Raw genomic sequence first — 14,823 nt, 5'->3', positions numbered from 1 at the left:
GCTTGTTTTCTTAGTGCTGGAAGGCGCTCATCAGTGCAAGGTGCCACACTCCCTGCTTGCGCCCCTACCCACCAGAATTAGAGACCCTCTCTGGGTCATATGCAGCCTTAATGGTGAGTATGGAATCCTAGTATGCAGTCTGGGTATCACCCAGCAATAAACACTCACTTATCTACTGCTGTTCTGCTGGAAGTGACACCTGCTAAGTGGGAAGGTCTTTCTGCTATAATCATATGATCAGTTTCAGTGTTGTTTAAAGAAAAAATGATAAGATAAGAAGCAGTGAGCCCATGGCGCAAGAAAGAAAACACATGCGTTTACATGCTGTGTACAGGACACTACATATTTCTCAACGCTTTAAGACCTTTTAAAAAGTGTTAATGACAGTATTACTCTACTCTATAATAATTCACACTTTATGTTCTTTTTTAATAAGCCTAAAGTGGTTATAAACATAGACCGACTAAAGTAACTAGCCTCAGGTGATACAGAGGTTAAAGAAATCCTCCTACATACTGTAGGTTGTACCTGTTTATCTTCAGTCATTAAGACCATTTAAAGTACAGAATTTGCACAGCTTTTCCAAGCTTTCAGAGACAGCATAGAGAGGAGAACTGAGTGTAATCTGAGAAATTAGTGAAAGGAAGGGACACCCTCCTCTACACAACCTAATAGGAAGATATGCACAGCTGAGGCTGTCAATTACAGGCTGTGTGCTGGAGGCCCCCTTCTCTGTCCCCCTCAATCCTTTTGGTGTCAGCACAAGCTGTCAGTAATTACTTATACAGATGGAGCCAGCAGTGGAACCAGACAGCAGACAAATCAAATGCAGTGCTTTGAATTGAGGCAAGTACACATTATAGAAGGATATGCTTTATTCATTTTTCATGTCAGAGGTTAACAACCACTTTAAAGTAAACCTGTCTCTTTGATCTTTTAGAGCACAGTGATAAAATCCTGGGATAAGACCCTCCACTTACCTCCAACCCTTACCTTTAGGCTGGGTTCACACTAGTACGAATTGGATGCAGGTTTCCCCACATCCAATTGGCATGACAGTAGAGTGTGCCTGGCTCTCAATGGAGCTGGTTCACACATCTCTGTAGTGGCTGCGGAGCGTTTGCACAGGGGTTCTGTGCATCTTTGGCTCAGTTTCGGGTCCGAATCCAGGCAAAAAATTGGGCCTAATTCATCCCTGAAACGGAGAACAGAGATGCACCAGACCTTTGCTGTGAGCCACATCCATATAAGGTGTAAACCCAGCCTTACTGCATTTTCCCCCTGGATCCCTTGGAAACACCCATCATTTCTGGATGTCAGAAAGCATGCAACCAAGCCAATTGACTGAGTACTGTAACATGAGGTGGGGAGCAAAGCCTTCCTCAGAGTAAAGAACTTTTTTATTACCAATTATTTGTTCTACCAAAGAATCCATCCAGGCAGATTGACACCTATAATTGAGCTTCTGTTGACCATAGTAAGGTGTTACTGAAACGCATAAATGTGAAAGTGCTCCTAGGGGAGAGGACTGCCCTGTAGTTCATTTGACTACAGGGTTGCTACCTCAAAGTAACATTATTGTTGCAACCCCTGTTGCTAACCTCAAACAACATTATTATTTATTTCATTGAAATTATAATGGGGAATACAATTCTAAGCTTACTCACCGAGATTCCACTTTAAGCCAGTTGTAGTCACAGAACGACATGGAGATCCTACAGGAATAAGGCCGCACCATTTCCCTTCTCTTCCTGTTGCCACATTCAATTTGTGTTTCCCCTGTGGCAAACATCAAATGAAAACAAAGAAAATATTACACTTAAACTTGCCGATTTGCGTTTTCCATGTCTTATAGAACAATGTTACATATCACTGATACATGCACTACAAAGAAAGAAAGTGAAATGATTGACAGTTTTCAGCCTGTCAAATTAAGGAAATCATTTATAAGAAATCAGACAAAGAAAACTGGAGCAGTTGCCAATTGCGACCTGTCAAGTTTAATCTGAATGAAAGAAAGAAACTGGTTTTATTATCAACACTTCCACTTTTGTGCCATTTTTACTTACTCTAGCTTTCATAAAACAGCCCCTATGTGTTTTACCAAGGGGGGATTTCTCACTATTATTTGGTGTGTCCAGTCCTATAAATAACCTAATCAGCACACAAAGGGTCTGATACATCAATTTCTAGTAAACTGAGTAGTATTCCCACTGTAGTTATTATTCAGCATTGCTAATAAGAACTTCATTCATTAAACGGTATTAACAGAAAATTCCCAGGTGATGCTGAACAATAATTACAAGCGTTGTATCAACTGCAAGTAACTTAGGCAAGCAGCAAGCTTCAAGGAATAAAAAAAGCCTAAGAAACTAATTTTGATGCTTTCTGGTATTCATCATAAGGTACAAGATCTTGCCTGCAGCAAACCTCCTGAAAGTACAGATGGAGGTCCATAAAACTCCTATGAAAAAAACTTTTTGAAAGTTCATATTTGCATAAGGCTTCTCAAGCATGCAGCACTGCATTGCAGGACGAGCTGTGCCTACTCCAAAAGTCAGTGTATATCTGGAAACTCTGGTGTTTACTTTATAGAGGTTTGCAGTAATGCTACAGGTAAACTTTTGCACATCATTAGCATGTTTTTTTTTTTTTTACATTTTTTTTACAAGTCTCTTTTAAAATGTATGGTCATTTCTATTAAAGAGGTTGTAAACCCCAATTTTTTTTTCAACCTGCAAGAGAAACACATAATGAGCTAGTATGCATTGCATACTAGTTCATTATGAAATACCTTAGAACGAGCCCCCGCCGTGCCGCCCGCTTACCTGTATGACGGCGACATGTTCAGTCGCCCGTCTTCCGGGATCGCGGCATCCGGCCATCTAATTGGCAGGAGCCGCGGTGACGTCACTCCCGCGCACGCATGCGGGAGCCGACGGTCACGGCACGGGGCTCTGAAGGAACGGCACCAGCGGCCGTTCCTTTAGAGCGCATGCGTCAGTGACGTCACTGGCTGCATGTAAGGTAAATATCTCCTAAACGGTACATGTTTAGGAGATATTTACAGTACCTATAGGTAAGCCTTATCATAGGCTTACCTATAGGTACAACTTGCAGAGGAGGGTTTACTTCCTCTTTAATATGTACTGTATGTACATTTCTACTACAATATAGGTCTCATCTATAACAAATCCTATATTTCTTCAGGATCAGTACTGAATATTTATATTTTATTCAAGGGACAGTATAGTGGTTTTGTACATATTTGTTTTTGCCTTTACTATGGTCAAGACTAAAAATATAAGCTATAATTACTGCTGTGTTGCTTCGTTAGCTAACCACAGAGCTCTGGGAGTCCTTTGTGATGTATTTTAAGCCTGTTTGTAATGCCTGATTGGGCCTGTAGTGCCTGATTGAAGACCAGCATTCAAGTGTTAGCAATTAATTATTTCTTTGGTTTTGTAAAAGCTTTGATAGAGACTGCTTTGGTGCTGGTAATGTGGGTTTACATAAAGTGGAAGGAATAATAAGATAAAGAGGTTTACATCCTGCTTACAATGTAATTCTATTTCTGTGGTCAGTGCTTGATTCGAATTTCATCACGCAGAGAAGAACAATCGGAAACATACTTATAATCCATGCAAAGCTATTTGGTGAACAAACACAAAACTGGAAACTATCTTTTATGAACTGGCCAACACAATCACCATTTGGTTATGAAAGTTATGGAAGTTGTAAGTTTGAATTTCCCCAGGAAAAGTTACAAAACTGACAGCAAGATGGCAAAGAGCTCAAATTGAAAATAGAAGAGTCTTTGATAAACATCTGATGAATAGAACAGTTTTATGCAATTAGAAAAAAAGTTCTGCATTACCTACAGGGGTTGGACAAAAATATGGGAACACCAGGTAAAAGAACGAAAATCGTTACCTAATATGACGTTGGACCACCTTTGGCATCTAAGACGGCCTGAATTCTCCTGGGAATTGACAAATATAAATCTTGGATAGTGGATAATAAAATCTGATACCACTCATAATGCAAAAATCATTCCAGTTCTCGCAGATGCTAGAGGCAGAAAATGAGCCCAAAAAAATTACCATAGTGGCTCTATGATATTGAGATTCGGGGACTGTGGCGCCCAGGGAAGGTATAAGACTGCATCTGCATGCTCGTCAAACCACAATTTGACAACACCAGCTGTGTGAATCAGAGCATTTTAGAGCATATAAACTTTCCAAAAGTCTTTACGGACCTTGATTTTTGCACTGGTCCAAATCATTTGGTGGAGAAGGGATTATGGTGTGGAGTTGTTTTTTAGGGGTTGGGCTTCCAGTAAAAGGAACTGCTAAGTCATCAGCATACCATGACATCAACTTTGTGGGAATAGTTTGGGGACAGCCCCCTTCCTGTTCCAACATGACTGCGCACCAGTGCACAAAGCCAGGTCCATAAAGACATGGATGAGCGAGTTTGGGGTGGAGGAACATGACTTGCCTACACAGAGTCCTGACCTCAACCTGATAGAACACATTTGAGATGAATTAGAGCGGAGACTGCGAGCTAGGCCTTCTCACCCAACATTAATGTCTTGTCTGACCTCACAAATGCGCTTCTGGAAGACTCCAAAACCTTGTGGACAGCCTTCCCAGAAGAGTTGAAGCTGTTATAGCTGCAAAAGGTGAGCCAACTCAATATTGAACCCTACAGACTAAGACTGGGATGCCATTAAAGTTCATGCGGGTGTAAAGGCAGGAGTCTCAATACTTTAGACAATATAGTGTATAAACATCTGGTTTCTTGTAAACCTAAACCCATAACATAGAGGGGAGTGATTCTGTAGTCCTCTGGGTACAATGTAATCGATAACAGTCAGCTCAAACACACAGCTCAGGAAGTTATCAGCTTACAAGATTTCTGGCAAGATCTACTGGTATTTTTTGTAAATTTATCAAAAAGATATAGCAAAATTAATTCAATGATATGCTTAACTAACCAAAAGGGACCAAATAGGAGATGTGTGTTGTTAGGGTTTACATATATTTTAATTTCTCACTCAGGCTGTGTTTACACTGGTGCAAACACAGACATTGCATGTGATTCGCACTGCATTGCTGTGCAGATTATTATATGGTATTTATATAGCGCCGACAGTTTATGCAGCGATTTACAACTTGAGGGTAGACAGTACAAATACAATACACTTTAATACAGTAGGAATCAGAGGGCTTACAATCTAAGAGGGACTGTCAAGGGATACAAGAGGTAATAACTGTGGGGGATGGGCTGATGGAGAAAATAAAAGTACAGTTGTTAGGTGGTTGCCAGATAGGTTTTTCTGAAGAGATGTGTTTTCAGGAATTGTCTGAAGGTAGACAAAGTAGGAGATAGTCGGACAGATGGAGGTAGAGCATTCCAGAGGATGGGAGAAGCTCGGAGAAGTCCTGGAGGCGAGCATGGGAAGTGGTTACAAGGGAACTAGAGAAAATGGAGGTCCTGGGAGGAACGAAGAGAACGAGTTGGTTGGTATTTTGAGACCAGATTAGTGATGTAGCTGGGTGCCAAGTTATGGATGGCTCAGATGCGGTGTCTGTGTCATGCAAATTCAGTCATACAAACTGCATGGCTGAAATTGCATTGCATTCGCACCAAAATGGTGCAGAATCCTTTTTTGGTCCGCACTGGAATCAGATTGCATGGGAGTTCACACTCGATCCGTTTCCTGTACCATTTGACAGTTCGCACTGCGATCTGCGAACCAATCTGGAGTTGTCATTACTTTCTATAGACACCCACAGCGGTTTTGCAGAGGTCAGTGTGAACTGCCTGCGAGTGACATATGATGCGGCAATCTGCACTGGAATTGCGCTGGTTCCCACATCGCATATGTGTGAACCCAGCCTGACTCTAGCAATGAGACAACTCCTCTAAAATTTCAATTTTATTCTAACTGCCACAGTCCAGTACAATGCCAAATATTAGGAACATGCTCCCCCCAGATTGCCTTTATGAGGAAGGTGATTTTGACAATCAAAACTGACTGTAAATAGAAGCAGTGAAAAATATAAAACAGAAGAGCAAATTTAATATGGCTTCTTTTCACCTGCCTAACCTTTTTTCCAGTCCCTTTTTTCCCCCTCTGTAAAAGTCCATAGTATGGGCTTGTATGTATTATTCCTTTTAAAAAGTGTCCGTATTTAAAATTATAATCAATATAAAAAGCTGTCACTTGCCATTTGTGCTTTCAATATTTTTAGGATGAAAATTTGCAGTTCATGAATTGTTTGAAAAACACTGCTCCATATCAACCTGAGGTTTTACATGAATAATCTAGAAATAAATTGTTTCTTGTTTCCGTACTAACCTGTTGAGTCAACAATCTCTCACACAGCATTAGTCTCAGATGTGGAATCAAACAGTCACATTTAAAAACTGCACTGGCTCTTGCCCAGGGAAATTGCTGTTTGAATAGGCAATTTCCGACATGCCCGTGCTTTTAAATTCAACTTGTACAAACCAGTGCAATAGAACTGATTCCAAAGCACAAGAGGGATTATTTATAAAAGTCATGGTGCTGTACAACTGGGGCGAATCTAAATTTGATTGATGAAAAGATTTCCCAGTACCATTACCAAATAATTCAAGTCTTTCAGTAATAATAATTTAAAGCTTGCCTTCTATAACAAACTGCTGATGTGTCCCGATTTTTCCTTTTGTATACAGGACTGATTTTGAATAGGTCTGTGGTAAAGTAAGCATGTGGCTTAAAAACCTCTTTTGTTTTGTACTTCCTAAATAATTTTTAAACTACTTCAGAAGAAAAAATAAAAAAAAAAACTGCTAAAAAAAAATTAAAGGAACACTTTTTTTTATCAGAGTATAGCATCAAGTCAATTAAACTTCTGGGACATTGATCTGGTAAGTTAAGTAGCAAAGGAGGTTGTTAATCCATTTCAGCTGCTTTGGTGTTAATGAAATTAACAATGGGGCACTAGATGGGCAACAATGAGACAACCTCCAAAACAGGAATGGTTTTACAGGTGAAGGCCACTGACATTTTTTTCCTTACTCATCTCACAATGTTTTTCACTATTTTTTCATTTGGCTAGGGTCAGTGTCCCTACTGGTAGCCATTGCCAGAAGGTTTGCTGTGCCTCCCAGCACAGTCTCAAGAGCATGGAGGAGATTCCAGGAGACAGGCAGTTACTCTAAGAGAGCTGGACAGGGCTGTAGAAGGTCCTTAACCCATCAACAAGACCAGTATCTGCTCCTTTGTGCAGGGAGGAACAGGATGAGCACTGCCAGAGTCCTACAAAATGACTTCCAGCAGGCCACTGGTGTGAATGTCTCTGACCAAAGAATCAGAAACAGACTTTGTGAGGGTGGCCTGAGGGCCCAACGTCCTCTAGTGGGCCCTGTGCTCACTGTCCTGCACCATGGAGCTCAACTGGCATTTGCCATGGCCATTGAACACCAGAATTGGCAGGTCCGCCACTGGCGCCCTGTGCTTTTAACAGATGAGAACAGGTTCACCCTGAGCACATGTCACAGACGTGAAAGGGTCTGGAGAAGCTGTGGGTAACGTTATGCTGCCTGTAACATTATTCATCATGACCGGTTTGGTGGTGGGTCAGTGATGGTCTGGGGAGACATATTCATGGAGGGACGCACAGACCTCTACAGGCTAGACAATGGAACCGTGACTGCCATTAGGTATCAGAATGAAATCCTTGGACCCATTGTCAGACCCTACGCTGGTACAGTGGGTCCTAGGTTCCTCCTGGTGCACGACAATGCCCGCAATTTAGAGATTTCCCCTACAGTACTTTTTCAGTTGCTCGATGTACTCCCGCAGATGACCAGCATCATTCCACCCAATTCCTCTGAACCCAGATCCTCCTGGACCCACCTCAGCTTGTAAATGGTACTGAAGGAGATGCAGCACAATGATGAGCTCTTCTCTCCATTACTTTGGTTTCTCTTTTTATCAATATACTTTTTTGTCAGCACATGAACTGATTGGCTCTTTGTAATGCTTATATTGCAGCTCTCACTCAAGCCCTGCTGTACAAGGATTAAAAGAAGAAGGTACCAGGTCAAATGCAGGTACTTACACTGCATGCTACCCTTGCTGCTACCCATAAAGTCAAACCACCTGCCCAATCCTCCTGCCCTCTCTGCCCTTCACAGAATTTGTATTACTACAGTCCTACGATGCATACAGTCCTGCAATCACATTTTCCGAATGGGCAGTGGAAACCTGCTATTCAACTAATTCTTTGCCCATTTAGAGAACACGCTGCATTGTGGGAGTGTAGCAATAAAAGTTCTGTAAATGGCAGAGGAGCAAATACCTATAAAAGTGCTGTGCCAGAAATACTTAATCAATATATAAACAGGTGATATTGATGGTGTAATAAATATCAAAAGAGTCTAGAATAAAGTCCATAAGTGTCCAAATAAAGGTGAAAATAAGAAACTTCCAACAAGGTAGTAAAAAAACCAAGGATGGTAAGAAAATCAAAAAAATTTCTTCACAAACACCGCTGCGCATATATCCCACTACCGGCTAGATTGGTCTCTCACCTCAGCCACAGACCCATAAAGGGTCATAAAGGGTCAGAGATCGCATATATCAGCTGTAGCAGCCTGGGGATTATCCTCTCCTAGCTCTCTCGGACAGCCCAACATAGATCACTCAGGTGGGGATGAATGAACTCCAATCAAACTCAGAAATCGGTGAATTTATAAAACAAAGGGGACATATATAGTGCTCTCCGTCTGAATACCAATGTCTTTATTAGATATAGTAAAAGATACTCACATTTAGCGGCACTCAGATACACATGCAGCTGGGCCAAAGAGAAAGTACAACGTCAGGTACGCTTTCTGGGTTGCAATGCTTACATTTTTGTTTCAGTGCTTTACAGGTGAACGCCAGAAATGTTCTGACTTACTATGAATTTAGTCCAACAAGGTGCATGTCTCATGAACTTATTGTCACGGCACTGCCGCGTACTCACCTGCGTCTGGGCACCTGCGGCATTCTCGCAAAAAGAGTCTCGGTGCCAGCCGTCCTCAGAGACACCTCCTCCGGGTCTGCGGTGGTTCCTTCTCCTCCCCTCACCTCTGGGGACCGCAGCGGCACACTGTCGTGGCAACATGCGGTTCCAGTGTTTTACACAGAGGGAGAGAGGAGAGTTGAAGATCTGGTAAGGTCAGGTACTTTGGCGCAAATCAAGATGGCGCTGGGTCTCTGACCTCCCTTTATAGCTCCTGGCAGCCCCACCTACTGGTGGGAGGTGGCGGGTCATGTGATCCTGGCTCCCTATATAAACCAAGCACACCTTCCAGTCAGTGTTTGGTTATTTTCCTTGTTCCTGTGTGTCTGCTGTTGCTTTGCCTGTGTTCCTGGTTCCTAATCCTTTCTTCCTCAGGTTGATACTCCTTGATTACCTGCCAGACCTGACTCCAGAGTTGTCGATTTTACTTTCTCCTCTTCATTAAAGGCCTCCGTGCCACCACAGACCCTACGGGGCCCTGTTCCCACTTCCAGGGACTCCTGAAGGTTGTGATTGTAAGGGAGTGCTGTTCCACTGCAACTGGGTTCCCTCTCCACTGCAAGACCCCAGGTGGGTTGTGACACTTATCTATTTCCTCTGAGAGGAAAGACACTGTCTTCTTATACACAGCATATTTGCTTGCCCCTCCCCTCTGCTGTTCATTCACAGAAAGCTTTGTGTTCAGAATGGGTTTACCTCTGCTAATCAGGTCAGAACACTACATCCACCTGGGTCAGTCGAGAGCTACAAGTGTCCTTGGAATGCTCTTTATCTTGAGTCTACAGTATGTAGCAGGGGGGAAGAGTTTTTGGGGGATAAAAGTCATAGATTAGGTTGCACTGATCCCACAGAGGCACCAGAGCATCCACTGCTTCCACCAGAGGATCTCTGTATCTGGAGATACACACCTGGGATGTGAGCAATTTACAAGGCTTTGATGTGAAGCTTTGCCCAGGACAGAAGGTTTTCTGCTTCTCTTGTCGCAGCAAAATTTTGACTCCTCCTTGATGTACATCACTGCCATGGCAATATCCGACTGGATTCTTTGACTCTCCATTCAAGATGTTCAGCATTGTAGAGACAACCAAATTGCCTGAAGCTTCAGAATGATTCCTCCAGGGTCAAAGTCCCCTGCACTGCAAAGGTATTTAGGACTCTTTCCTCAGCCCATGAGGCTGCCATATGCTGTGGTGACCTTTCAAAAGATTGAAAGAATGGATTTCCCTAACTCCAGAGCTGGATTCTTGAGCCTCCAGGCCAAGAAAAACCTGATGGAGCCAAGAAAAGGAAAGTATTAAGCAGGGAGGACATTCCAGGTTGTCAGTGTCAGGTCCTTAAGAGGGAACACTGCAGGCCCCCCTGGAACACTAATTGATGGAAAGTCTGAGAGACTTGATTCAACAGGTTGCTCATCTTGAAGATAAGTTCCCCATTCTAAAAAAAAAAAAAAAAAAAAAAAAAAAAAAAAGCAAAAATGTGACTTTATTACTTTTTTTTTTAAGAGCCTGTAAAGCCTTGCACCCACAATCAGCAGACGGGTGGATAAGATTAAGAAAGGTTTCTTGTTATATTGTTGGGACTTCAATTGTGTAGCGAACAAAAGCATGGACTGCTCATCCCCACAATGATCAACATGGTGTGAGTTGCAGCACTTTCTAAACTCGGCTGAGCTGAATGATATGTGGCGATGTGTAAATTCCCCCAAAAAAGACTTTACCTATTACTCAGTTCCCCATAAATCCTACTCCAGAATAGATTTGTTTGTGTCTGAGCTGTCCCTCCTACAAAAAGTGGTACCAGTTTGTATTCATTCCATTACATGGTCGGACCAATCAAGGATCTCGCTGTGTATAAAGAAGCATTGCAGTGTGGCGCCGGTACACCTATGGTGCAACAATACGGCTCTTTTAAACAATCCTACGCACCAAAACCGATTGCATCTTCAGATAAATGACCTCTTTGCCTGTAACAATTAACCTGAGATTGATATCTTTTCTCTGTGGTGTGCCCATAAGGCCTATAGCAGGGGCCTATTTATTCAGGCAGCCTCTAGAGAAAAGAAATGAAGGAACCAAGCTGCTAACTAAATTGCAATTACTGGAGTCACAACATAAAACTAACCCTACTCCTCAAGTGCAATCAGCATTATTTCAGTGCCATCATGACCTCAAACTGCTCCTCATTACAGATCGCCATAAGCTTTACAAAAAGTTTAAAGCGTGACACTTTACCCAAAGGAATAAGGAAAGCTTGCCTACGCAAAAAACAACGACGCACTAAGTTATCTCACATAGTGGACCCTAGCACTAAAAAATTGTTTATCACCCAAACAAAATAGCTAACGCATTCTGCAAATATTACACCCCCTTATATAACCTGAGTTACGATCCCTCTACTTACCAACCTACTGATATCGACATTAATAATTTCCTTCACTCTGTTAAATTCCCATCTTTAGATGACAATATGCTAGAATCCCTTAATTCTACAATCTTGAATAAAGAAATTCCTCAGGCTACACATTTATTATCCCTAAACAAATCACTGGGAGCCGACAGCTTTTCAGAAGAATACTATAAGGCCTTTCAATCTACTCTTATCCCATATTTAATCCTAATAATAATTATTCTCTTTAATAAAACTATTATCTCTGCTTCCTTCATGGAGGCAATGCTTCAGGCTATTTTAGTACCACTGCCTAAATCAGAGAAACAACCGGATTGTCCACAAAATTTCAGGCCCATATCACTCCTCAACACCGACCTGAGAATTTACGTTAAGATATTGGCAAACTGATTAGCAAATATACGCCTCATTTAGTAAAAGCAGACCAAGTGGGCTTTGTGAAGGGCCGTCAAGCCTCAGACAGCACCCGCAGAATGTACAACCTCCTTAAAATCGTGCAAACATGAAAGGTACCAACAGTGTTCCTGAAATTAGACGCAGAAAAAGAGTTTTATAGTTTTATTGGGTACACTGGGGGTACGTGAGAGCAACATTTGGTAAATTTGGCTTCTCAGGCCCATCTGCTCTGCAATCTCAGCGCTGTATACTTTGCCATCAGCACATGTCTATACATCTAATGCTATTTCCGAAAAATGTTATATCACAAATGGCAACAGACAGGGATGTCCGTTGTCACAGTTGATTTTTACCTTGATAATGGAACCCTTAGCGGAGTGCATTAGAGCAGATCACACCATCAGTGGTATCCGAGTAGCCAATGGTGACCATAGGATCAGCCTATTTGCCAATGATGTGGTATCAAATTTGATATCTCCAGCCTTTTCCCTAGAGAAGGTCCAATGCCTATTGAACACATTTGGTTCTATCTCATATTACAAACTTAATGTCACTAAGTCCACTATGTTACCAATGTTCTTGCATACCCCTGCCTTAAAATCCCTGAAAACTAAATTCTCGTTCTGATGAACTACAAAAAACATCTCATATTTAGGAGTCACCCTATCCTTCCCCACGGCTACTATGTATGAAAGTAACTATCCAAACCTATTAAATACCATCAAATCAGAATTAGGATATATCTCTTCCTATGAGCTTACCTGGCTTGGAAAGATTACAGCCCTAAAAATGACACTCTTACCCAAAATTATGTATTATTTTTATACTATTCCTATCTGTTTACCGGAAACTTTTTTCTTCAGTTATTAAAATGTTCTGAAAATTCTTGTGGAGGGGCAAAATGGCTAAGCTATCTTTTCCTATACTACTTAGGCATCACCTGTGTGGCGGAGCAGGCTTTCCTAACATACACAAATATTACTAAGCAGCTCTCTTAGACCAACTGAAAGCCTGGTTTGATTAAAATACTGATAAATTGTGGGTGCACATAGAAAAAGCCATAGTATGCCAGAGAGATCTACCGTCACTGTTAATCGCGAGATCAACTCATATTATCCTGCCTTCCCCTCAATCAATGCCACTTTGGCTGGTTGGGGGGTGTTGCAAGACCAAACCACTCCGAGCACAGCATTACCCTGCAAGGACCTCCCACTAGGAGCATATGAACATCTTATTCCTTCAATGCAAATACTTAGAGAATCCCTCACACATAAAACTGCATATACTGTAAAGAACTCAGTTTACAACATTCCCAAGCAGCTACCTTTATAGACATTCAGACTTTCAATTACACATTACCATATCAAATACCCAGATACTCAATACACAACGCAAACTGATACGTAGAAGTACTTATCTACCTCGTACCAAAAACCTAAGGGTCTCTCCTGGTTCTACCTAAAGGTAGAACAAAAAAATGATGCCCCCACTAAGACCTCAAGTATGCTGGGAGAAAGATCTCAACAATAGCTTTACTTTTCCTGCATGGAGCAAGGCAATACAATCCAGTTATAAATACCCTTGATGCAAAATATCATTGGGACTTAGCTCTAAAACTCCTACACAGGAGCTACCTGACACCCATACGATTATCACATATGTTTAAAGTATCATCCAGCCTTTGCTGGAGGGAATGTGGCTCTAAAGGCTCGCTAATTCACTCAATGTGGGAATGTAAATGTTTGAGGAGCTTCTGCAAATCAGTGTTCTCATTGATGGCATCTTTCACTGAAGTTCTGAATCCCCCAGCCCCTGCATTAGCCTTACTCAACAGGGAATACACCTAAACAATTCAGGTGCATAATTACCCACATACTCATAGCTGCCTGCTTCACCACTACCTCAGAACGGAGAACCAATAATGCACCTAACGTGTCAGAGGTAATATTAAGAATTAGAGACCAGCACATTTATGAAAAATTCTTTGCATACTCCTCTGGCTCCATTGCCCAATTTTTGGATAGATGGCAAATATGGGTCGCAAAGTTTCCAGAAACTCCCCCTTGATATACAAGCTACTCGCTTGTTGTAAAAAATGGTGACGCACGACAATGTTCAAGGTGGTACATTTATGTTTAAACCCTTCTTGTTATGCTTTGTTTTATCTTTTTTTCTTACAAATTCTATTTCTAAGACTGCTAAAAAACAAATCACCCTAATAACTATTGAAGCACCTTTTTTCTCTTTGTACAAGTTTGTACAACTAGATTTTGTATATCCAACCTGCGTTCAATAATTGTTCTACTACTATCTGTAATTTGATGTTGGAACAATGTCTTTTTGTAATCTATTACCATAAAACTTTAATAAAAAACAGATGAAAGAAAAAACGTTTTTCAAAATTTTTTACAAAAAAATATCTAAAAAGTGTGGGGTGCATTTGTATTCAGTCCACCCGAGCCAATACTTTGTAGATCCACTTTATAACTGCAAGTCTTTTTGGGTATGTCTCTACCAGCTTTATACATATAGAGGGTGACATTTTTGCCATTACTTCTTTGCAAAATAGCTCAAGCTCTGTCAGATTGGACGAAGAGCGTCTGTGAACAGCAATGTTCAATTCTTGTCACAGAATCTCTATTGGATATAGGTCTGGACTTTGACTGGGCCATTCTAGCACATAAATATGCTTTGATCTATATTGTTCCATTGTAGCTCTGGCTGGAAGTTTAAGGGCATTGTCCTGCTAGAAGGTGAACCTCCACCTCAGTCTCAAGTCCGGGGTGGAGATTCACAAACTAACAGGTTATCTTTTTTCAAGATTGCCCTGTATTTGGCTCCATCCATCTTCCCATCAACTCTGACCAGCTTCCCTGTCCCTTCTGAAGAAAACTATCCCCACAACATGATGCTGCCATCATCATGTTTCATGGTGGGGATAATGTGATCAGGGTGA

General features: G+C 41.5%; 1 protein-coding gene across 1 annotated transcript in view; it reads right to left on the bottom strand.

Annotated features, from left to right (window-relative positions):
• The window catches only part of TPK1 (thiamin pyrophosphokinase 1), an 846,565-nt gene that overhangs the window by 234,923 nt on the left and 596,819 nt on the right, over positions 1-14,823 (bottom strand). Inside the window, exon 8 of the mRNA XM_082257543.1 lies at positions 1,668-1,779. Coding sequence (XP_082113669.1) covers positions 1,668-1,779 — 112 coding nt within the window. The remainder of the gene's footprint in view (positions 1-1,667; positions 1,780-14,823) is intronic.

The sequence above is a fragment of the Pelophylax lessonae genome, assembly GCF_965119305.1.
Source record: "Pelophylax lessonae genome assembly, chromosome: 5".
Taxonomy (NCBI): Eukaryota; Metazoa; Chordata; class Amphibia; order Anura; family Ranidae; genus Pelophylax; species Pelophylax lessonae.
Note: the sequence above shows the minus strand (reverse complement) of the source record. Positions and strands in the feature narration are given on the sequence as shown.